At 38.6% G+C, this 24,827-nt stretch overlaps 1 protein-coding gene and 1 pseudogene across 4 annotated transcripts; both read right to left on the bottom strand.

Moving 5' to 3' along the window:
• Nucleotides 1-4,829: 4,829 nt before the first annotated feature.
• Nucleotides 4,830-24,503, bottom strand: NME5 (NME/NM23 family member 5). 3 transcript variants are annotated; one of them, XM_080673959.1, is made up of 6 exons: nt 24,449-24,503; nt 23,494-23,623; nt 14,865-15,070; nt 13,668-13,768; nt 10,347-10,465; nt 4,830-5,340 (listed from the first exon to the last, which is right to left on the bottom strand). In XM_080673959.1, exons 2-6 carry the CDS (start codon nt 23,620-23,622, stop codon nt 5,257-5,259), a joined length of 639 nt encoding a protein of 212 aa, XP_080530085.1. In that variant the 5' UTR covers nt 23,623; nt 24,449-24,503; the 3' UTR covers nt 4,830-5,256. The 3 variants fall into 3 exon arrangements, with proteins under 3 accessions (XP_080530085.1, XP_080530084.1, XP_080530083.1); XM_080673958.1 differs by having other exon boundaries at nt 5,043-5,340; nt 24,205-24,474; XM_080673957.1 differs by lacking the exon at nt 24,449-24,503 and having other exon boundaries at nt 5,043-5,340; nt 23,494-23,959.
• Nucleotides 21,341-22,350, bottom strand: LOC308250978 (small ribosomal subunit protein eS1-like; annotated as a pseudogene). Its single transcript has 2 exons — nt 22,205-22,350; nt 21,341-21,942 (listed from the first exon to the last, which is right to left on the bottom strand). The product of its transcript is annotated as a small ribosomal subunit protein eS1-like (transcript).
• Nucleotides 24,504-24,827: the final 324 nt, after the last annotated feature.

Genomic DNA, 24,827 nt, shown 5'->3' with positions numbered 1-24,827 from the left:
GAAGTAAATAAGAAGGCAGTTCTCTCATTTTCCTATTTATCCTATGCTACACTTTCCAGTTCTGGCTCATGAAATAATGACCTCAAATGTGTCCAAAATTAAATAATCCTATGTCTAACCATATTATTTTTCATTTGCATGTATTTTTGTCTATTCTATCTCCAAAATATATCTCAAATTAGTCTTCTTTCTCTATTTTTCCCTCCCTTAAAAAAAAACACACAAAACACTCACAAATGGCAGAGATAACTTTCAGTATGGAATTTTTCTGCTATATACAATGCTACCTTTTTTTCCCCATGAGAAAAATGACCTCTTGTGGCGAAAATGACCTCTTGAAGCTGACACACAGAAATCCCATTGTAAAAACTATTTGCTTTATCCTATATGTTCTTGGCCATTGCTCAAAATATGGCAATCTATTATTTATCTTTAAGATTTTAGTGTTGTATTAAAGGAGAGAAAGTTAGTACTCTCTAATAAGCATGGCCCTCGGGCCTGACAACATACATACTGCTAAGGAATTGCACTCTTGATAGCTGACCTTGGTCTTTTGGAGGTTAAGGTTTCATAGATCTTCTCAAATCTAGCTTTTGGTTTCATGGATTTTCTCTATTACTTATCTGTCCTCATTTTTGTCTTTATTCCTTCTTTTGTGCTTGCTTTGGGTTTAATTTCCTCTTCTTTTTTCTAGTTTATTAAAGTGGAAGCTTAAAACATTAAAAAAAAGATTTTAATTTGTCTTTCCATAATTGATGTTTCTTTTTCTTTTTTTAAAACATATTTTTTAAAAATATATTTTATTGATTTTTTACAGAGAGGAAGGGAGAGGGATAGAGAGTTAGAAACATCGATTAGCTGCCTCCTGCACACTCCCTACTGGGGATGTGCCCGCAACCAAGGTACATGCCCTTGACCGGAATCGAACCCGGGACCTTTCAGTCCGCAGGCCGTCGCTCTATCCACTGAGCCAAACTGGTCAGGGCTAAACACATTTTTATTGATTTCAGAGAGAAAGTGAGGGGAAGAGAGATAGAAACATCAATGATGAGGGAGAATCATTGATTGGCTGCCTCCTGCACGCCCCCTACTGGGGATCAACCAAGCATGTGCCCTGACCAGGAATGGAACCGAGATCTCCTAGTTCCTGATCAACACTCAACCACTGAGCAACACCAACTGAGCAAGGGTTGTTTTTTTAAAAAATATTTTTATTGATTTTTAGATATTTTTATAGATTTTTTTAGAGAGTAAGGAAGGGAGGGGGAGAAATAGAAACACTGATGAGAAAGGAAACATTGATCAGCTGCCTCCTGCACACCCCGTACTTGGGATCAAGCCCAAAACCCACGTATATGCCCTGACAGGGACTCAAACTGGGAATCAAACCCATGACCTCTTGGTGCCTGAGACTAAGCTTATCCACTGAGACACACCAGCCAGACAGCTGGGTGATTTAAGCTATTTACCTTCTGGTTAGGGAGAAGTGTAAACCTCTTACTCTTAAAAAAAAATAAAATTAAATCTTTATTGTTGAAAGTATTACATATGTCACCCTTTCCCCCCAATTGACCCCTTCTAGCCTACCCCTGTCCCCACTCCAGGCCTTCACCACTCTATTGTATGTGTCCATGGGTTATGCATATATGCATACAAGTTCTTTGGTTGATCTCTTCCCACCCACCCACCCCCACCTTCCCTCTAAGATTCCCCATTTACTCTTAAGTGTCTTTGGTTAAGCAAGATAGGATCTTGCGATTTAGTAGATGGCTATAAACCGCTTGTGTTTAATTTAACTGTCTTAGTTTCCCTATTTCACTGCCCCTGGCTTACTAGCCTGTCTCATTACCAGTCTCAGTGTGGTGTCTTCTATAATTCCCTAGTTGTAGAACTTCCATTCAGCCAGATTTCTGAATGATGGTTGTTCTGAATGATGGTTGTTTTATATTTTAGTTCTATTTTGATGTGGTTGTGGAAGGAGGTGATTATCATGTTTACCTATGCTACCATCTTGATCAGAAGCCTCTTTAGTTTTTTGAAGCCTCTTTAGTTCTTTAAAATCTAAAACAGTTCCTCCCCATTTCTACATTTTGTTTTATAATGGACATTGACTTTTTGAAAAGATGAGGCCAGTTTAAGTATTTAGTCTTAATAAAAGTATTTCACAACCTGGATTTATTTAAAAAGTAAATTATAATTTCTTTAATAAATAACTTCACAACATTAAAATAAAAACGAGTACCTTGTCATGCTGGCCAGTGTATCCCAGTTGCTTGAGCATTGTCCCATGCACCAAGAGGTCGCTGGTTTGATTCCTGGTCAGGGTACATGCCTACGTTGTGAGTTCAATCCCCATTTTGGAGCGTGCAGGAAGCAGCTGATTGATATTTCTCTCTTTCATTGATGCTTCTCTCTCTCTCTCCCTCTCCTTTTCTCTCTCTCTAAAACCAATACAAACATAATAAATAAACAAACAAACTAGTACCTTATCACAAAAATATAATTGGGAAACACTAATCTAAGGACTATTTGATAGGTTGACCAATCATTCCATGTTGCCCTGTACTGAGAGGGCTCCCCTGATGTAGGACTTTCAGTGACACAACCAGGATCAAGAATCAATGACTGGTCACCCTTGGAGAGCTCTGCTTAATGTCCAGGAAATAGTTATATAAATGATTGGTTAAAATCATAAACTGGTTCTGCCAATTTTCATTATATCAAATAATTGTTTACATACATATACTTTTCAAACTAAACCATCTGAACTGTGCATTAATTATGCATCTAAATATAAGATGCATGCCTGGGAAAATATAATAATTAAAATTACATGTCTTACTCCTCAAACTTAAAAAGTAATAATATAGCAACACCTTACATCAGCCTTCTAATACTTACTGTTACATCATTGTTAAAAATCATGCCCTAGCCTGGCCAGTGTGGCTCAGTGGTTGAGCATTGATCAATGAACCAGGAGATCACAATTCAATTCTGGGTTAGGGCAACATGCCTGGGTTGTGGGCTCAATCCCAGTAGGGGGCATGCAGGAGTCAGCCAATCAATGATTCTCTCTCATCATTGATGTTTCTCTCTCTCTCTCCCTTCCTCTCTCTGAAATCAATAAAAACATATATTTTAAAAATCATATCCTGGGGGTGGGGGGAAGACAGGAGCAGGCTGGAAGAGGTTAATGGGGGCGGGGGGAGGAGGAGGGCCTATGTAATACTTTCAACAATAAAGGTTTTTTTTAAAAAAATCATACCCCAAACTGACAACCACTGTAGTACATGAACTCTATAGAGATAACGCCAGGGCAAGTGAAGGCCTGAAAGGTGTGGACTAATACTGCTGCAGATGACTGGGTGACTTTGTGCCTCATTGAGGAAAAAAAAAAAAAGAAACACTAAACATGGGCAAAGGAGATCCTAAGAAACCGAGAAGCAAAATGTCATCATATACATTCTTTGTGCAAACTTACTGAGAGGAGTACAAGAAAAAGTAGTTAGATGCTTTAGTCACCTTCTCAGGGCTTTCTGAAAAGTGCTGAGAGGTGAAAGACTATCTGCTAGAGAAAGGAAACTTTGAAGATATCTCAAAGGCAGAAAATATGCTTTATAAAAGAAAAATGAAAACCTATATTCCTCCTAAAGAGTAAACAAAAAAGGTTCAAAGATTCCAATGCACCCAAGAGGCCTCCTTAAGCCTTTTTATTGTTCTATTGCCCCCAATTCAAAGAACATCCTAGTTTATACAGGGTGTCCCAAAAAACATATACACACTATAACAGCTGGTAGCTCAATTTTGAAAATGAAATATATTTTAATAAACACTGCCTTTCTAATTATTCAAAGTGTGTGCATACATTTTTGGGGACAACCTATATATTAGTGACGCTACAAAGAAACTGGGAGAGATGTGGAATAATACTGCTGCAGATGACAAACCATGTTCATAAGGCTGCTAAGCTTAAGGAAAAACATGAAAAATATATACTTGCATAAGTTTATGAGACTAAAAAGGGAGTCATCAAGGCTGAAAAAGCAAGAAAAAGGAGGAATGGAAAGGATGAAGAGGAGACAGAAGATGATGATGATAAATAAGCTGGTTCTAATTTTTAGTCTATAAAGCATTTAACACAACTCCCTTTAAAGAAAAAAAAAAAGAAATGTAAGGCTATGCAAGACTTGTTTCTAAACAATATCTTTTTTGGTATAGTTAACATACTACCAAATGTGTTAAATGCTAGCTAGCTCTGACCTGGTGGTATTTTCAATAGCCAGTCACCTTGCCTAGTACGGGGGCGAGGGGTGGGGGTTTGTAAATTGGCATAGAAGTTTAAAGCAGGTTATTATTTGTACATAGGACAAATCAGTTATTTATAAGGATGGTAGTTTTTCACTCATTTGTCTCTGATGCATCTTATATGAATTAATTGCTGTTCTGTTAACTAAATACCACTTTGTAACCCCCCAAAAAAGTTGCAGTTGTTTTGTTGACATTCTAAATGCCTCTAAATAAATACAGTTTTCTTATTAAAAAAAGAAAATCAGCCTGCTTGTTGTGGCTCATTGGTTGAGTATTGACCTATGAACTAGGCGATCATGGTTTCAATTCTTGGTCGGGCACATGCCTGGGTTTCGGGCTTGATCCCCAGCAGGGAGCATACAGGAGGCAGCCGATCAATGATTCTCTCTCATCATAAATGTTTCTATCTTTCCCTCTCCCTTCCTCTATGAAATCAATACAAATATATTTTTAAAAATCATACCCTAACCCTATAGTTTACCTTAGATAATATCTGCTGCACAAAACACAACTATTCTTTTAAAATGTATTTTTAACAAATAATTTTTTAAAAAACACAAATAATTTATTTCACATGTACTACTTAAACCCTTAAGAACTATGGTTGGGTTTTTTTAAATTAATTAATTAATTTATTGTCTAAAGTTTTACATATGTCTCCTTTTTCCCCAATTGACATCCCCCCTCCCCAGCCATTCCCACCCAGGGCAAGCCTCCACCACCCCAGTGTCTGTGTCCATTGGTTATGCTAATATGCATGCATACAAGTCCTTTGGTTGCTCTCTAATACCCCCACCCTTGCCATTTGTCTCTGGATCTATTCTTGTTCATCAAATTATGTTGATCATTATATCCCACATATGAGTGAGATCATGTTTGGTTTTAAGTAGAAGCTTAGAAGCCTTTAAAATGAGATCGTTCATGATTTGTTCTTCGAAGGACTTTATTTTAATAAGGTTCTTCTACAACTGGATGGTGACAAAGTTTAGGTTTGTTGGGATTATTTTCCAACAGCCAATCAGCTAGCCAAATCTATGGAAAAAAGAAAAGATACCTTAACTTAGTAAACATTTAAATATTTTCTTCAATATATAGTATATTGATTTAAACCTTAAACAGTTTTCAAAAATGACTCTAAGAATAATGAAAAAATGACCATTAAAAACTGAAACACTAAATTTTATAGTATGTAAGATTGTCAAGTACAGACCCAAATTGGAAAGGAAGAAGTAAAACTATCTCCATTCACAAATGATATGATCCTATATATAGAAAATCCCAAAGAATCCACAAGAAAGCTACCAGAGCTAATACATGAATTTGGCAAAGTTGTAGGTTATAAGATCAACACATAAAAATCAGTTGTTTCTATACATTGCTAACAAACAATCCAAAAAGGAAATTAAGAAAGCACTTTCATTTATAATAGCACTGAAAAACAAGTATCTAGGAATAAATTTAACCAACTTGTATAACTGAAAACTATTAAACATAGCTGGTATCCTATGTTTAGAAGTTGGCTTTTTGCAGATCTTGGTGTTAAAAAGGTAAAACAAAAACAAAAAAACCACCACATAGTTGAAAGAAATTTAAAGACCTAAATAAATAAAGACAACCTGTGTTAATGGAGAGACTTAATACTGTTAAGAAGTTAAATATCAATACTACCCAAACTGATATGCATATTCAACACAATACATATAAAATTTCCAATAATAATTTTTGCAGAAATGGAAAAGTCAATGCTCAGATTTATACAGAATTTCAAGAAGGCTCTAATAGCCAAAGCAATCATAAAAAAGAACAAAATTGGAGGATTTTCTGACTTTGTTCTTTCTCATTTCAAAATCTTCAAAGCTGTAGCAATCCAAGCAGTGTGGTTCTGGCATATAGATGGACATATATAGACCAATGGAATAGCACTGAGAGTCCAGAAATAAATCCTAACACACATATAAAAATTAATTCAAAATGGGTCAACAGCTGAAATATAAGAGCTAAAACCATTAAAATCTTTTTTAAAATATATTTTTAAATTGATTCCAGAGAGGAAGGGAGAGGGAGAGAGAGAGATAGAAACATCAATGATGAGAGAAAATCACTAAAAGGCTGCCTCCTGCAGGCCTCACAATGGGGATTGAGCTCGCAACCTGGGCATGTGCCCTGACCAGGAATCAAACCGTGAGCTCCAGATTCATAGGTCAATGTTCAGCCATTGAACCATGCCAGTCAAGCAACCATTAAGATCTTAAAAGAAAACATAGAAATAAATCTTCATCACCTTGGCTTTAGCAATGGGATTCTTAGATATGATACCAAAAGCATGAGCAACAAAATAAAAAAGATAAATTGATTTTCATCTAAATTTTAAAACTTTTTGGCATCAAAAAACATCATCAAGAAAGTGAAAAGACAACCAGCCTACAGAAAGGGAGAAAAATTTAACAAACAATATATCTGATTTATATATTAGATATAAATATAGGGTTTGATACCTATAACATAAAAAACTACAACACAGCAACAACAAATTAAAACTGAGCAAAAAACTTTAACTGGAACAGACATTTCTACAAAGAAAAGATACAAATGGCCAATAAGCACATGAAAAGATGCTCAACATAATTTACATTAGAAAAATGCAAATCACTGATAAACTATTTCACATCTACTAGGATGATTATAATGAAACAAAAACAGAAAAGAACAAGTGTGGGCCAGATGTGGAGAAATTGGAACTCACATACATTGCTAGTGGGAATGTAAAAGTGGTCACTGTGGAAAATAAGTTCCTCAGAAATCCAAACACAGTATATGACCCAGCAATTCCACTCATAGGTATATGCCCCAAAGAATTAAAAACAAGTACTTAAATAGATAATTGTGCACCAATGTTCACACAACATTAAGCACAATAGCTAAAAGGTAGAAACAACCCAAGTACCCATCAACAGATGAATGAATAAACAAAATGTGATATATACATACATGGAATATTATTCAGCCATAAAGAAATGAAATTGATACATAATACAACATGAATGAACTTTTAAAACATTATGCTAAGTGAAATAAGCCAGAAACAAAAGAACAAATATTCTATAATTCCACTTACATGAAATATAGAGAGGTTACTTTACTAGGGCCTGGAGGAAATAGGAAATGGAAAGTTATTGCTTAATGGTTACAGAGTTTCTGTTTGAGGTGACAAAAAGTTTTGAAATAGGTAGTGATGATGGTTACACAACATACCATATATGTTTATGCTTATACATTGTGGCAAAAGTAAGTTTATAGTTGTAAGTGAAAAAGTTTATTCTTGTATTATTTACTAGTGGCCCAGTGCATGAATCCGTGCACATTGAAAGAAAATTAATTAGAAAGTGGCTGGCAGGGTGGGACTGGGTGAGATGAGCCCGACATACGAGGAAGCCAACCTCCCACAGTCTCTCCTTGGCTGGCTACACCTGGGGTGGAGCTGTGGCTCACAGGGCATCTGTGGAGTGAGTGGGGTCCCTCCAGCAGGTTGGGTCCATTGGCCTGGCCTGAGGGGCCTATGGGGATTGGGTTGAAACTGGCTCTCCAACATCCCCCTGAGGGGTCCCAGAGTGCAAGAGTTGCTATCCCTTGGCAGCTCCTGCATTGAGCATCTTCCCCCTGGTGGTCAGTGCATGTCGTACCTACCAGCCAGTCAGCCGGTTGCTTAGCCTTTTATATATATAGATTCTTGTATGATATATTTTCCCATATGATCAACTGTAAACCTACTTTTATCTATACTAGGTGTACCAGTTAATAATGCGGATTTTTTTCAATAGATGGATGTTGATAAATATGTGATTTGATATGTATGCTATTTTGTTGTATTGACAGCAAGCTTCAAAACTTCATATGTCAAATTTGCTGAAGGTGTTAACATCATAGATATTTTTACGCTTAAAAATTTCAAATTTCATGCCAAAAAAAGAGCATTGGCAGGACGTTTTAATTCATTACTTTATTTTGAAGAAAAGTACTGCTGAATACTTCGGGAAGCTTATGGTGAACATGCTCCATCTCAAGACACTTGTGAACGCTGGTTTAAATGCTTTAAAAGTGATGATTTCGATGTGAAAGACAAAGAACGTCCAGGTCAACGTAAAAAGTTTGAAGACCAACAATTACAAGCATTATTGGATGAAGATGTGTGTCAAACTCAAAAACAACTTGCAGAAAGATTAAAACATTGCTCAGCAAACAATTTCCAATCGTTTACAAGCAATGGGGAAGATTTTAAAGGAAGGAAAATGGGTGCCACATCAACTGAACAAAAGATAAATGGAAAATCGAAAAGTCATCAGTAAAATGTTGCTTCAACGGTACGAAAGAAAGCTTTTTTGCATCGAATTGTTACTGGCAATGAAAAGTGGATTTATTTTGAGAATCCCAAATGCACAAAATCATGGGTTGATCCAGGTCAACCATCAACATCGATTGCAAGTCCAAATCGCTTTGGAAAGAAGACAATGCTCTGCATTTGGTGGGATCAGGAAGGTGTGGTGTATTATGAGCTTCTAAAACCAGATGAAATTGTTAATACTGATCGCTACCAACAACAAATAATCAATTTGAACCACGCTTTGATCGTGAAACGACCAGAATGTGCCAGAAGACACGGCAACGTAATTTTCCTTCATGATGATGCACCATCACACACTTCAGTTAAAGACACGTTAAAAGATCTTGCCTGGGAAGTATTAACCCAACCGCCGTATTCACCAGACCTTGCTCCTTCAGATTACCACTTGTTCCGATTGATGACACACGCACTTTCTGAGCAGCACTTCAAAACATACGAAGAAGTGGAATATTTGGTCTCTGAATGGTTTGCCTCAAAACAAGAAAAGTTCTATTGGAAAGGTACCCACAGATTACCTGAATGATGGTAGAAATGTGTAGCTAGTGATGGACATTACTTGAATAAAGCACTTTTGATGTTTCTCTTGAAATTATCGTGTTTTCTTTGATTACAAAATCTGCATTATTAACCGATACACCTAGTATATGCATATATTTTCTCATAAAGATTATACTAGAGGCTGGTAACAGCAATTTATTTCAAGGACCACAATTGGGTGAGTGAGGAACAAGAATGGCAAGGAGAATTACTTTTCATTATATATCCTTTTTGACCTTTGAATTATACTATATTCAAATATTACTTATTCAAAAATTAATAATTGAAATATAAAGCAAGTTCTTTAAGGGTCAATTTTAAATTATTTGTTATGTTTTGAATTATAAGTCTACTTTCTGATTTCTTTCCAAATGAAATAATCTCAATATGTGAAAAGTTTTATGCTCAGCTGTTTATTGTTATAGTATTTATAATAGCAAACAACTCAAACAGTAAAAGAATAATAATAAAGGTAATAAAAGAAAAATCATGTAACTATTAAAATAATCTCTATAAAATATATATTTAAATATAGTAACATTTATGTCATGGCACATGCCCGGTTGTGGGCTCAATCTCCAGTGTGGGACACACAGGCAACAGCCAATCAATGATTCCCTCTCATCATTAATGTTTCTATCTCTCTCTCCCTCTCCCTTCCTCTCTCGGAAATTAAAAACAAAAAAATGTTAAACATACATAAGTATCTAAACTATATGTAAACCTTTTTAAAAATGACTCTCATGCCCTACCTGGTTTTGCTCAGTGGCTAGAGAGTCAGCCCACGAACTGAAGGATCACAGGTTCAATTCCGGACAAGGGCACAAAGGCATGTACCTTGGTTGCAGGCTCCATCTCTGGCCTGAGGTCGGAGTGTGTACAGGAGGCAACCAATCAATGTGTCTCTCTCACATCAATGTTTTTCTCTCTGTGTGTCTCTCCCCCTCCTTTCCACACTCTCTAAAAATCAATGGAAAAAAGGTGAGGATTAACAACAACAAAAACAATGATTCTCAGTACTTACACTGTTTCAAAGAATACAATGTTTGAGATATGAAAACTATATCCAATATTTTTTCATGTGAATAAAAAGATTTCTTACACAAGGATCTGCTGGTTTTTGCTTACAAAGTTCTGTGAGTCCTTTAAGCAGAGTTGGTGTTACATATAAATTTAAATAGTCCTTAGCAGCTTGTCCCACTGGAATAGGCTCAACAATCACTGCAAATACAAATGTATCCCCATTAAAGCTAACAAAAATGATGAAATATTATACAGTCATTAAAAAGGATACCTTCCAAGAAAGTTTAATGTCATGAGAAATACTTATAAAGGTTTTTAAGGGAATAGAACTGATACATAGCATAACAGTTGATTCAAAAACACACAAGCACACACATAAAAAAATAAGACTACATAAGACTGGCAAGAAACATCAAAATGCTAATAGTAATTATATGTAAGATCCTGATTATTTTTTCAACTATATCCTTTTCTGAATTTTCATTTCCATGTTTTACAGTAAATGTTATAACACACAATGTTATGAAAAAGAAAAATACGAAGAACATGTAAAGTCAGGGAGATTAATTCATTCCAAAAATTCCTGCCAACAAAATGAAGTTGATTCTCAAAGTGGTAGGTACAACAGTGAATAGTATGTAGTTCTTGCTCTCTTATAGACTACTGAATATACACAAAGAACTTATATCTGTCTATATAATATGTATTAATATTCCTGCTCATATTTTTCAGGTTTTTAAATGAATTATTTAAAAACTTGGAGAAGCCCTAGCCGGTTTGGCTCAGTGGATAGAGTGTCGGCCTGCGGACTGAAAGGTCCCAGGTTCGATTCCCGTCAAGGGCATGTACCTGGGTTGCGGGCACATCCCCAGTGGGAGGTGTGCAGGAGGCAGCTGATCGATGTTTCCCTCTCATCGATGTTTCTAGCTCTCTATCCCTCTCCCTTCCTCTCTGTGAAATATCAATATATTTAATATATATATATATATATATATATATACACACACACACATATATATATATATATATTTAAAAAAAAATAAAAAACTTGGAGAAACTGTAGTCTTTTCAGCCTTATTTGAACACTATGGAGGTGAACCAGATTGGCAATACAAGAAAGAATCCTATATAATAAAAGGCTAATATGCAAATTGTCCCCTTGACCAGAGTTCAACTGGGAGTTCGATCAGGGGACAGGGCCTCTGGCCAACCGTCCATGGCCCCTCCCCCTGGCCGGCCCCGCCCCTGATCAGCCCCCTCCATCCCAATCAGGGCAGACCGGCTGGACCCCACCCGTGCACGAATTCATGCACTGGGCCTGTAGTATATTTATACAAGAAAGAATGTATTTTATAAGGTTTAGTAGATCTTTTGAGATTGGCCTCCATCAATATGCTACTTTTTAAAAAATTTATTGATTTTAGAGAGGAAGAGGGAGAGAGAGAGAAACATAAATTTGTTGCTCCACTCATCCATGCACTCATTGGTTGATTCTTATGTGCACCCTGACCAGGGAGCAAACCCACAACTTTGGCATATTGGGAAGATGCTCTAACCAATGGAGATACCCATCCAGTGCTCTCGGCCCTATTTTAAAAATGAAAATCAGATTATATCACTCCTGTCCTTAAAATGCTTCATTGGCTCTTGCTTGCATATATAGTCAAGACAGGCCTCCATATTATGTCCCATAAGACTCTGTAGCATGTCACCTATACTACCTCTCCAAACTCATCTTATTTCTCTTACCAATATCTTTTTTGTTTATAGGATGTGCCATGTTATTTCCTGCTCATGATTTGAGCACATGTATTCCTTCTACTAGAACATTCTTCCCTTTACTCTGGTTAACCACTGCTTACTCTTCGAGCCTTCCCCTGATCGCCAGGTTGCCTCCCACCCCTGAGGGCTCCCAGACTATGAGAGGGGGCAGGCTCTGCTGAGGGACCCTCCCTCCAGTGCATGAATTTTAATGCACTGGGCCTCTAGTTTGTTAATACAATAGTAAACCCTTTAAAAATATAATACACAAATAAGCTTCTTTCAGCACAAAGTTCAAATTAGTGAAACCTAATCGTAAGACCATATGTACATGAGGAACATCTGACTATTGCTATTTTACAGGCTATACATATAATACTGTTATTAGAGCATCAAACTTCTCCATTGTTCGTGCGAGTGGGGTTCTTACAATATCTTTAGAAAATGAAGTTTCTAAGATTCCCACAGGAGAATGAATGTTTTTTTTTAAATAAATCTTTATTGTTCAGATTATTACAATTGTTCCTCTTTTTCCCTTCCCCCCCATAGCTCTCCTCCACCCGGTTCTCAACCCACCCTCTGCCCTTACCCCCCAACCACTGTCCTCATCCATCCATAGGTGTACAATTTTTGTCCAGTCTCTTCTCGCACCCCCCACATCCCTTTCCCCCCGAGGATTGTCAGTCCACTCCCTTTCTATGCCCCTGATTCTATTATATTCACCAGTTTAAATATTCAGTATAAAATAGAGAGGAACAAGTCTAAATGAGTTAGAAAAGAAATAATATGCAAAAAAAAAAAATTCAAAACTACCTGATGCTTTGCATTTTGTCTTCATAATGAAAATCAGCAAGTGTTCTTTGTCTTAAAATTACTGAAAACAAACTAAAAACCTTAGTGTTGTCCTTATTGGGCCTACTTCTAAAAGATTTATAGCCCTAACTGGTTTGGGTCAATGGATAGAGCCTGTTGACTGAAGGGTCCTGAGTTCAATTCTGGTCAAGGGCACATGCCTGGGTTGCGGGCTCCATCCCCAGTATGGGGTGTGCAGGAGGCAGTCAATCAATGATTCTCTCACATCATTGATGTTTCTATCTCTCTCTCTCTTCCTTTCTGATAGCAATAAAATTATTAAATAAATAAATAAATAAATAAATAAATAAATAAATAAATGATTTATAACCTCCACAACAGGATGGAAACAAACAAAAAGGCCACGAATTATTAATTTCACAATTGCATGTGTGCTGGACAAACAGTACACTGTTAGAGGAAATGGAAAACCAATAATAATTTCCAAGGGAGATTTTTTTTCATGTATAATAAACTTCACTGATGCATTATAGATAACTCAAAGGTATTATAACACAGAAGGAGAAGAGAAATCCTAAATATTTCTAGTCCAAGAGAAAAGAAAGAAAAAAATTAAACTGTTCTCAAAAGATTTCCTAGAAGGCACAATTTAGTTCTGAAGATAATGTTGAGTTTTCTGTTCTTGGCTTTAAGTTAACTACAACTTGAAAATATGACAAAATATATTGGAGAAAAACCATTACTTTTTTCCTAGTTACATCCCAAAATAAAAGAAAAATCAAACAATAAGGAGATGCAATTGACTAATTACTCATCTATAACTCACCTTCAGGAAACATGAATCGAATTTCTCTTTCAGCTGCAGCAAAATCATAACTCCCATGAAGTGCATTCCTTAGGTCATCTGTGCCATAAATTGCCCTTAGACTAAAAGCAAGTTAGAGATGATGACCATCCAACCTGACATCCTTTTTCTTACTTTTTACATATGCATCCTATTTAAGTATTTTACAAAAGCTTTGCCACATATGGTTTTAAGCTTGAATTCAAGCTACAGGGGTCCTCAAACTTTTTAAACAGGGGGGCCAGTTCACTGTCCCTCAGACCGTTGGAGGCCCGGACTATAGTTTTAAAAAAAACTATGAACAAATTCCTATGTGCACTGCAGGCCCGGGACGAGTCGGCTGCTAAGCAGGACAGGCAGCGGCACCCAGTGCGCCGGATAAATGTCCTCGGCAGGCCGCATGTGGCCCGTGGGCCGTAGTTTGAGGACCCCTGCATCTATCTAGATGAGGGTCAAATATCTTTAAAATCTTCAGGAGGGATACACTGGGAAAATAGGAGTTCTCTGGATGAAAAAGAGGTGTTTTGTGAGAAGTGAAAAAGCAATATCAATTCAAAAGTGCAAGAACTCGCCTGGCTGGCGTGGCTCAGTGGTTGAGCGTCGACCTATGAACTAGGAGTTCATGGTTCAATTCCCGGTCAGGGCACATGCCTGGGTTGCGGGCTCGACCCCCTGTGTGGGGTGTGCAGGAGGCAGCCAATCAATGATTCTCATCATTGATGTTTGTATCTCTCTCTCCCTTCCTCTCTGAAATCAATAAAAATGTATTTTTTTAAAAAGTGCAAGAACTCAATGTCCACTGGTTTCTGGACATTAATGATAATGCTGGAAATCTTGAGTTCTTGTCCTGTATTATCAATATTCTTTTAAAATACCACACCAATTTTCTCATGAAAAACCCTACTTCAATGGTAGTTTAATTCCAGGATAAGCGAATAAGGTTAATCAACCATAAACAGACATTCCCTGAGACCTTTTGTGGTATTTGGTATTAAGATACAGATTTAAATAGTTAAAACATAAAATGGACCTCCCTGCCACCCCAAAAAAACAAATAACAAAAAAAAAAGTTAAATTTAGAAAAACTTTAAATAAAAGAAAATCCCTATTACAATGAAATCAGATTTTTTTTTTTTTTCATTTTCAAAGTTGGATTGCATTTTTCCCTAGGAAACTTACCTGTCTGGGTGTGTCTCCTTAGCTACTAAGCTATTACTTGGTCCCAAAAGTTCTTTCCAGTAAGAGATGGCTTTATGTCTAGCTAATATCATGGCAACAAGTGGTCCAGAACTCATATAAGCTGTTAAGTTGGGGAAAAACATTTTCCCATACTGTTCCACATAAAAGTTACTACAATGCTCAGGGCTAAGTTGTAGTTTTCTTCTCTATAAGAGAAACAAAATCAACAAAAGCATTTAAAATGACAGTTCAGTAATACCTGGTTAAGTCGTTAATAACTTGAAATTAGTACCAACCTGATTACAAATTTGACATTTATTTTTGTATTATGAAGAAAGGATGAGGTAAGAAAATTAAATGCAGGATGTAAATAAAATTATAAGAATTATTTAACCAACTTAAGAAAAACTATTCCATCAACATATGCTTTTTAAAAATATATCTTTATTGATTTCAGAGGAAGGGAGAGGGAGAGATAGAAACATCAATGATGAGAGAGAATCACTGATTGGCTGCCTTCTGCACGCCACACTCTGGGGATCGAGCCTACAACCTGGGAATGGGTCCTGATCAGGAATTGAACTATAACCTTCTGGTTCATAGGTTGACTCTCAACCACTGAGCCACTCCAGCTGGGCAACATATGCTTTGTTATTAACAAACTCGTCATATCTCCTTCTTAAAATAAAAACATTCTAATCACCAGTATTTTGTTTTTTGCTTTTGTTGTTGTTGTTGTTAATCCTCACCCAAGGATATTTTTTCCATTGATTTTTAGAGAGAATGGAAGGAAGGGAGGGAGGGGGAGAGAGAGAGAGAAAAAAAACAACAACATCGATGTGAGCGAGAGACACATCAATTGGTTGCCTCCGGAACATGGCCCGACCGGGGGAAGGAATCAAACCTGCAACCCAGGTAACTGCCCTTGACTGGGAATCGAACCTCTGATCCTTCGGTGTGCAGGGCAACACTCTAACCACTGAACCACACCAACCAGGGCAGTATTTTGTTGATGTATACTCTGTGTACATTAAAGTAACAAAAATGAACTTTAGAATATTCCCATTCATTCTTCTTATCTATTTGTGGTATTTTCCTATTTATTGTGAAATTTTCCTACATTATTTTAAGGGAGCTGGTCTAACTGTGGCACTTAGAAATATGCAACTAATATGCAGTAGTTTCAAGATGGCAGCAGAGTAGGTGGATCTTTTCTTGCACTTCCTCCCAGAACCAAACTGGAAATAAAACTAAACTGGGGAACTTTCACTCTGAGGACTAGCTGAAGAGGAGATTTTTTAACAAGAAAGGGCAAAAACTACCTCAAGACTGGTACAAAAGTGGGGTCAGGAGAGGGGCTGGCCCTGCTCCGACTGGCTGCAGGCCAAGGGTGAGGAGGATATGTAGGCTGTGGGGGATTTTCTTCCAGAGGAGCAAGGCCTGGGCTACAAGCCAGGCTCCTTAGCCCAGAGCACCAGAACTGAGAACAGTGGTCCACATAACATCCAGCTGTGAAAGGTATCAAGGCGTCTATCCATCAGGAAGAGAATGAATCTATTAGAGATAAAGCCATGCCCAGCAGGTGTGATTCATTTGATGAGCATCAAACCATGCACCAAGAGGTTCCTGGTTCCATTCCCTGTCAGGACACATGCTTGGGTTGTGGGATCGATCCCCAGTGTGGAGCATGCAGGAGGTAGCCAATTAATGGTTCACCATTGATGGTTCTCTCTCTTCCTCTCTGAAATCAATAAAAAAATGTATTTTTAAAAACGTATATATGTCACTTCCTATTAATACATACATTAGCTATACTAATACATGTATTAATATAAAGTAGGACTGTTGAGAAATAGGGTATACCATCTCTAATAACGATAGAAACTTGCCAGATTCCCTACCACAGGGGTCATGCCAGGTACTTTTATATATGTATATATTTTATTACTTTTATTTATTATTTTTTTAAATAAATCTTTATTGTTCAGATTATTACAATTGTTCCTATTTTTCCCCCCATAGCTCCTCTCCACCCGGTTCCCACCCCACCATCTGCCCTTACCTTCCCCCCCACTGTCCTCATCCATAGGTGTATGATTTTTGTCCAGTCTCTTCCTGCACCCGCCACACCCCTATCCCCCCGAGAATTGTCAGTCCACTCCCTTTCTATGCCCCTGATTCTATTATATTCACCAGTTTATTCTGTTCATCAGATTTTTTATTCACTTGATTTTTAGACTCACTTGTTGATAGATATGTATTTGTTGTTCATAATTTTTATCTTTACCTTTTTCTTCTTCTTCCTCTTCTTAAAGAATACATTTCAGCATTTCATATAATACTGGTTTGGCCGTGATGAACTCCTTTAGCTTTTTCTTATCTGTGAAGCTCTTTATTTGACCTTCAATTCTGAATGATAGCTTTGCTGGGTAGAGTAATCTTGGTTGAAGGTTCTTGCTATTCATCACTATGAATATTTCTTGCCACTCCCTTCTGGCCTGCATAGTTTCTGTTGAGAAATCAGCTGACAATCGTATGGGTGCTCCCTTGTAGGTAACTGTTTTTCTCTTGCTGCTTTTATTTATTTATTTATTTATTTATTTATTTATTTAAAATATATTTTATTGATTTTTTACAGAGAGGAAGGGAGAGGGATAGAGTTAGAAACATCAATGAGCTGCCTCCTACACACCTCCTACTGGGGATGTGCCCGCAACCAAGGTACATGCCCTTGACTGGAATCAAACCTAAGACCCTTCAGTCCACAGGCCGACGCTCTATCCACTGAGCCAAAACCGGTTAGGGCTCTCTTGCTGCTTTTAATATTCTCTCTTTGTCTTTTGCTCTTGGCATTTTAATTATGATGTGTCTTGGTGTGGTCCTCTTTGGATTCCTTTTGTTTGGGGTTCTCTGTGCTTCCTGGACTTGTAAGTCTATTTCTTTCACCAGGTGGGGGAAGTTTTCAGTCATTATTTCTTCCAACAGGTTTTCAGTATCTTGCTCTCTCTCTTCTGGCAGCCCCATAATTCTGATGTTGGTACGTTTGAAGTTGTCCCAGAGGCTTCTTACACTATCTTCAACTTTTTGGATTCTTTTTTCTTTTTGCTTTTCCAGTTGGGTGTTTTTTGCTTCTTTGTATTTCAAATATTTGACTTGATTCTTGCAATCCTCTAGTCTGCTGTTAGATCTCTGTATATTATTCTTTATTTCAGTCAGTGTATGCTTAATTTCTAGTTGGTCCTTATTCATATCCTTGAGGGTCTCACTAAATTTATCGGTGGTTTCTAGAAAATTCTTGAAAAACCTTATAACCGTGGTTCTGAACTCTATATCCAGTCGTTTGCTTTCCTCCATTTCTTTCATTTGTGACCTGTTTGTCTCCGCATTTTGGCTGCTTCCCTGAGTTGATAGAGTGGCTTTGTGTGCTAGGTGTCCTATGGGGCCCAGTGGCTCAGCCTCCCCAGTTACCTGAGGTGGACACTCTTGGTGCACCCCTTTGTGGGCTGTGTGCACAGTCTTGTTGTAGTTAAGCCTTGATTGTTGTTGGTATCACTGGGAGGAAATGACCTCCAGGCCAGTTGGCTGTGAGGATCAGCTGTGTCTACGATGGGAGAACTTCTGTGCTAAAAACACCCTTATGAGACAAGACTTGCTTCAGTGGGGCTTTGGTGCTCACTGAGTCTGCCCCCTGAGTGTGTCCCTTATGGATCTGAGGAGTTGTAATCTGGATGGTCCCACTCTGACCACTGGGTACACTGGCTCTTGGATCTCCAAGGAGGTGCTAATTTAGCCTCTGCCTGAGGCCACCCAGCAGGAGCTACGGAGAGATCTGCAGATTCCTCTTCTTTGTTTGGGTTTTGGAGGTGCCCAATGAGGCCCAGCTGTGAAGCAATGCAAGCTTCTGCAGGGCCTTGGGCCTTCTTTTGGATGTTCTGGGTCTCACTGACTCAGCTGCAGTTTGTTAGGTAATTTTAGATGTCAAAGGACCAGGCCATTCATATGCAAAAGCCTCTTAGCTCAGCTTGGATGGGGCAGAGTTTCAGAGCGGAGCAAACAGCAATGGCTTCGTGGGGCGGGATCTCAGGGCAGAGCAAACAGCAATGGCTTCCCATCAGCCCTGCCCTAAGAGGCCCCTGGGTCTCAGTGTCCCACGGTAATCACTGCAAGCACCTCTGAGAGAAAGCTGCCCTCGAGTTTCGCCTGCTGCCAGACAGTCCAGTTTCTCCCTGTATGAGTCTGGGTCCCCAGAGTCTCGCCGGGAACTGGAGTTCAGAGCTGTCGGGAGCTTTTGTCTCCCTCCCGATTGAGAAAGCCAGCTGCGTACTCAGTTGCCAGCCCTCTCCGCGCGTGCGCCTCCGTACCTCTGCACTTTACTTCCGCAGCTCCTGTGAGTCTCAGTGTGCTTTTCTCTTTCCTTCTAGTTGTAGAATTTCCACTCAGCCAGTCTTCCTGTGGTTCTGGATGATGTCCGTTTTGTCTTTTAGTTGTAGTTTTGAAATTGTTGTGCAAGGCAGCAGTTCAGGTGTTTACCTATGCCACTATCTTGGTTTCTCCTACTTTGATATTTTTGACAGATGCTTTCTCAGTGTTACTTTAATTTGCTTTTTTCATACTTAGAGATTGAGTATCTTTTCATATGTTCAAGAAGCATTTATTTTTTTAATTGGTTTTTGAGAGAGAAAGAGGAAGGGGGAGAGAGAGAAACATTGTTGTTCCACTTCATGCATTCATTGGTTGATGCTTTTATGTACCCTGATCGAGGATCAAACCTGTGACCTTAGGGTACTAGAACCACACTCTACACAAGTGAACTATGGGGTCAGGGCCAAGAAGCATTTTTCTTTGTCTGTGATCATCTACATGTTCTGCCAATTTTCAGCTGAATTTTTATCTTTTTCTAGGAGCTCTTTCCTTTTTTTTTTTTTTTTTTTAAATATACTTTATTGACTTTTTACAGAGAGGAAATGAGAGGGACAGAGTGTTAGAAACATCGATGAGAGAGAAACATCGATCAGCTGCCTCCTGCACACCCCCCACTGGGGACATGCCCGCAACCAAAGCACGTGCCCCTGACCGGAACCGAACCCGGGACCCTTCAGTCCGCAGGCCAAAGCTCCATCCACTGAGCCAAACCGGCTTCGGCGGAGCTCTTTCTATATTAGGGAGATTTGGCCTTTGTGATATGAGTTGCAAACCTTTTTTTCAAGTTTGTCATTTGTGTTTTGACTTTGCCTACAGTGTTTATTTGGTCATGCAGAAGTTTTTTATGTTTATAGTCCTATCGATCTTTTCTTTCATAGTTCCTAGACTTTAAGTCAGAGTTAAAAAGGCTGTCCCACTCCAAGAATAAAGAAAATCAACTTGCCCTAGCTGGTTTGGCTCAGTTGATAGAGTGTCGGCATACAGACCAAAGGGTCCTGGGTTTGATTTTGGTCAAGGTCATGTACCTTGGTTGCAGGCTCCTCCCTGGCCTGAGCTCTGGTGCAAGAGGCAACCAATCAATGTGTTTCTCTCAGATCGATGTTTCTCTCTGTCTTTCCCTCTCTCTTCTATTGTCCCTAAAAAATCGATGGAAAATATTCTAGGGTGAAGATTAACAACAACAACAAAAATTTAAAAAGAAGAAATTCATCTTTTCTTCTAGAATATATATGGTTTATCCTATATAATAAAGAAGTAATATGCAAATTGACCATCACTCCAACACACAAGGTGGCTGCCCACATGTTGGTCAAAGATGGTCTCCCCCATGTGGACACAAGATGGCCACCACAAGATGGCCAGCAGGGGAGGGCAGTTGAAAGGGTCCAGGCCTGCAGGGGAGGGCAGTTGGGGGCAATCAAGCTGGCAAGGGAGGGAAGTTAGAGGGTGATCAGGCTGGCAGGCAGAAGCAGTTAGGAGCAATCAGGCAGGCAGGCAGGTGAGTGGTTGGGAGCCAGCAGTCCTAGATTGTGAGAGGGATGTCTGACTGCTTGTTTAGGCCTGATCCCACCAGATATTCCTCGAGGGGTCCCAGATTGGAGAGGTGCAGGCTGAGCTGAGGGACACCCCCACCCCCGTGCACGAATTTTGTGCACGGGGCCTCTATTTTTTTAATATTTAAATTTCAGAACCATTTGCCATTTATCCTGGTATATGTAGTATAATGCTTGAATCCAACTTTTTAAAAGAATCACAAATAGGATTTTTTATTTGTCACCATTAAATGTCTGAATTTTAAACAGATTCTCAGACTGGGGGTTCATATCCATTAGCTCAGTGGTCGGCAAACTCATTAGTCAACAGAGCCAAATATCAACAGTACAACGATTAAAATTTCTTTTGAGAGCCAAATTTTTTAAACTTAAACTTCTTCTAACACCACTTCTTCAAAATAGACTTGCCTAGGCCGTGGTATTTTGTGGAAGAGCCACACTCAAGGGGTCAAAGAGCCGCATGTGGCTCTCGAGCCGCAGTTTGCCGACCACGGAATTAGCTCATTCAACTTTAGCACCTGTGTGATCCCCAGTAGCGTTTCCAGAACTGCTACCTTCATCATGAAGCTCCATGAGTTTTCCCAATTCAAATTTGAACTTCTTCAGCATTTTGACTTTTCTTACGAAGACATCATGGAGAGGAGAAATAGATTGGTAAGCTTTTTCTGCTTTTTCTAATGCTATCTGGAATCAGTTAATTGACCACTTCTTTCAAGTCATTTGTTTGCATCTCTTGGGTCATGATTTCCACCATCTTCTGGATTTGGTAGACCTGTTGATGCTGAGCTTAAGAGTCTTCCAAATCTGATTGTTTCACTTTTTTTTTTTAAAAATAAAAACAACACAGAGAGATGAAACAAATAACTATTGCTAATCTTGACATCAACATGAGCTTCTATCATGATCTGCCACTTTTTTACCATTTTGTCACAGGTAAGATCCATGCCATGGAAATTAGTCACACAGTTTTTGCCTGAACAGTCTCAGTAATTAGCTTGAATTTTCTAAATGCAACTCATCATTCTGCAGATTAGCTAGGCTCATTTAAAAAACATGACCCTTGAGACCATCAGATGTGATTTTGGTTCCTTGAATTCTCATGACTAGTGTTTTTCCAACATTTCTTTTTAAAAATGAATTAATTAATTAATTAATTAATTTTTAACCCTCACCTGACGATATTTTTTTCCATTGATTTTCAGACAGAGTAGAAGGGAGAGAGAAACATCAAAGTGAGAGAGACACATCATTGTTTGCCTCCCACATGTGTCCCAACTGGAGCCAGGGATAGAACCTGCAGCCGAGGTACATGCCCTTGACCAGGAATTGAACCCTCAACCTGATGCTCTAACCACTGAGAAAAACTGGCGAGGGTTCCAATATTTCTTATATTGAATATAGCTGGTGCTTTCACATCATATCAATTTTTCTTAGAAAATAGGTCAACCCCCTTTATTCTTGGGTCCCTTTTTGCCTTTTTTCGTAAGAGACTGGTTCTTGCCCACTGCCATGGTGTTGCTCAGAGAGCCTGAAGGCCAATCCAAGTTTTTAAAAAATGGCTACTTGGTTTTCCTAACAACATTTATTAAAAAGTTCATTTTACCTGAGACCTTTCATTACTATATGAAATATTTCCTTATACTTTCCTGTATTATTTCCTTACACTTTCTTGTATCATCCCTATCTTTAGCCTCCACCTATCCTAAGTTCAACTAATATCCCATTTCTTTCCTGAAGATTCTCTTTTTCATTTTTTAAAACATTGACTAAATAGGCAATATGACACAGTAAAAGAGAATAAAAACAGGAATTTCAAATAAAAATGATACAAAAAATGAAGATTAAACTTATTCAATTCTATTTAATATTTTTTACACTCATTTTCAAACCTCTACCAACTGCAGAACAAAAAAGGCTTAAAACATTAAATGTTTGTAATGATTGAAAAAAAAAATACCAACAGTCTCCAAGTCCATCAATAGAGGACCAAGTAGCCCAGCCAGTGTGGCTGTCCTTGAGCATGGATCCATGCACCAAGAGGTCATTGGTTGGATTTCCAATCCGAGAGCCTGGGTTGTGGGCCCAATCCCCAGCAAGGGGTGTGCAGGAGGCAGCCAATCAATGTTGATGTTTCTCTTTCATCGATGTTATCTCTCCCTCTCCTTTCCTCTCCCTCTAAAATCAATCCTTTTTTTTTTTTTTTTTTAAGAGGACCAAGTAAATAAATTGTGGTTCATCACACAGGGGGATATTACACAAAAGTTAGGACGAATAAGCAAGATTCAGATGTAATGATCTGAAATGCTATTTGAGGGATTTGTAAAGAGAAGGGGATTGTCCTATTTTAAGCGGGGAGAAGGATACTTGTGAATGCATAGAAAATCCTGGAAGAACAGAAAGTGTTAAGTGGTTGCCTCTTCTGGAGACTGGGATTTGGAGTGGGAGAGGAGGTAAAAGAATTTTATTTTTCATTTTACATATTTTGAAGTGTGAAAAAAACCTTAAAACTATTTCATATAACTTTTATAGTTAGACGAATAAACCTAAATTTAATGCTAAATACTATGGATCTAAATAAGTCAACACATTTACATAAACATAAAAAAGAAGGATCAATGAGAGAAAATAACATAATCATCGTGCCCAAAAGTTACCTGAACAATGGTGAATCCAGATCTGATAATAATATCTTGTATCTCCTCCTCTTTGTCAACAATATCTGGTTTGATAATGGCCAGAGTTTTTTCTACATATATCTGAAGTGGGTACATCGATAGTTCCATTCTGGTTTTTTGAGGTACAAGTTAAAGAGATTCTTGACAGGTATCAACTGCAATGACATGCATTCCCCTAACCCCAATGAAATGTAATTGTGATTAAGAACGGCATTATTAGGTGCTTGATTTTATTAATTTATAAAGTTAGAAACTGCAATACATTTTTCTATAAGCAGTGTCTTTGATACAGGCATACATGGGAGATATTGCAGATTCTATCTCGAGTATCGCAATAAAGGGAGTAATAATCTTTTTTGCTGGTGGAGGGTCTTGCCTTCAGTTTGTAAAACACGCAATACCTATGAAGCGCAGAAAGCAAGTGCAATAAAACGAGGTATGCCTGTAATACGATTTCTACTCTGCGGTTGTGCCCTGGGATTTCCTGAACACTTGCTTTTCTTCTCTCCTCCCCCCACTTCATCACCATTTATCCCCTCTATGCCCACTTCCACCTCCACCCCATCCCATCCCTTCGCAATCATTACACTACTGTCTATGTCCATGAGGATTGAGCAAAAAAGAAAACGGGAGAGGGGAGAGGGGAGAGGGGAGAGGGGAGGGGCGAGGGAGAAAGAGATTCCTAAATACTTTCAATGAGGTGGAGGCGCCACCGGGCAACTTGACGGCTGGAACTGGTGAAGATTTTAGGAGCAGTAACAGGAGACTGTGTAACCAACTCTCCGCGATACTCCAGCGAGAGGCTGAGCGCCCCGGCCAGCCAGGATGACTGTGCATAGGGTCAGGCAGGGTTGGAAAGTAGAATCCCAGGTCCCCTGGACCTCTCCCAGCCGCATCCGCAGATTCTGAGTCTGACGTTGGTCTGGGCACTCACCTCAATGCTAACTCGTCCTGTGCGTCCACTGCTCGTTGCTAGGAGACGTGAAGCCCAGTTTAGGGACGGTGGCTGCAGAGAGTCAATCCCAGCAGCCCGCTTCACGGCCTCTGGCGGGCTCCTCTTAACCAAGGAAACCAGCCACAGGCATTTTTATTCCTCTTAAGAATCTTAGCGTACTAGACGTTTTCGTACATTTTCGTCATAATTTAGCTTCTTTCATCCTCCTACTCATTTGAAGTACGCTTCAATTATCCCCATTTTATAAATGAGACAAAGCATAAACACTTCACCTACCCCATCCCCCTTCCATGTCAAATACCTTCTTCATTTCACCAAATGATGCTATCCCCTCTATTCCCAGCTTCTGTAATCATTA

This window comes from Plecotus auritus (assembly GCF_963455305.1).
Source record: "Plecotus auritus genome assembly, chromosome: 6".
Classification (NCBI taxonomy): Eukaryota; Metazoa; Chordata; class Mammalia; order Chiroptera; family Vespertilionidae; genus Plecotus; species Plecotus auritus.
The sequence above is the reverse complement of the archived record's forward strand: the minus strand, read 5'-3'. Positions and strand labels throughout refer to the sequence as shown.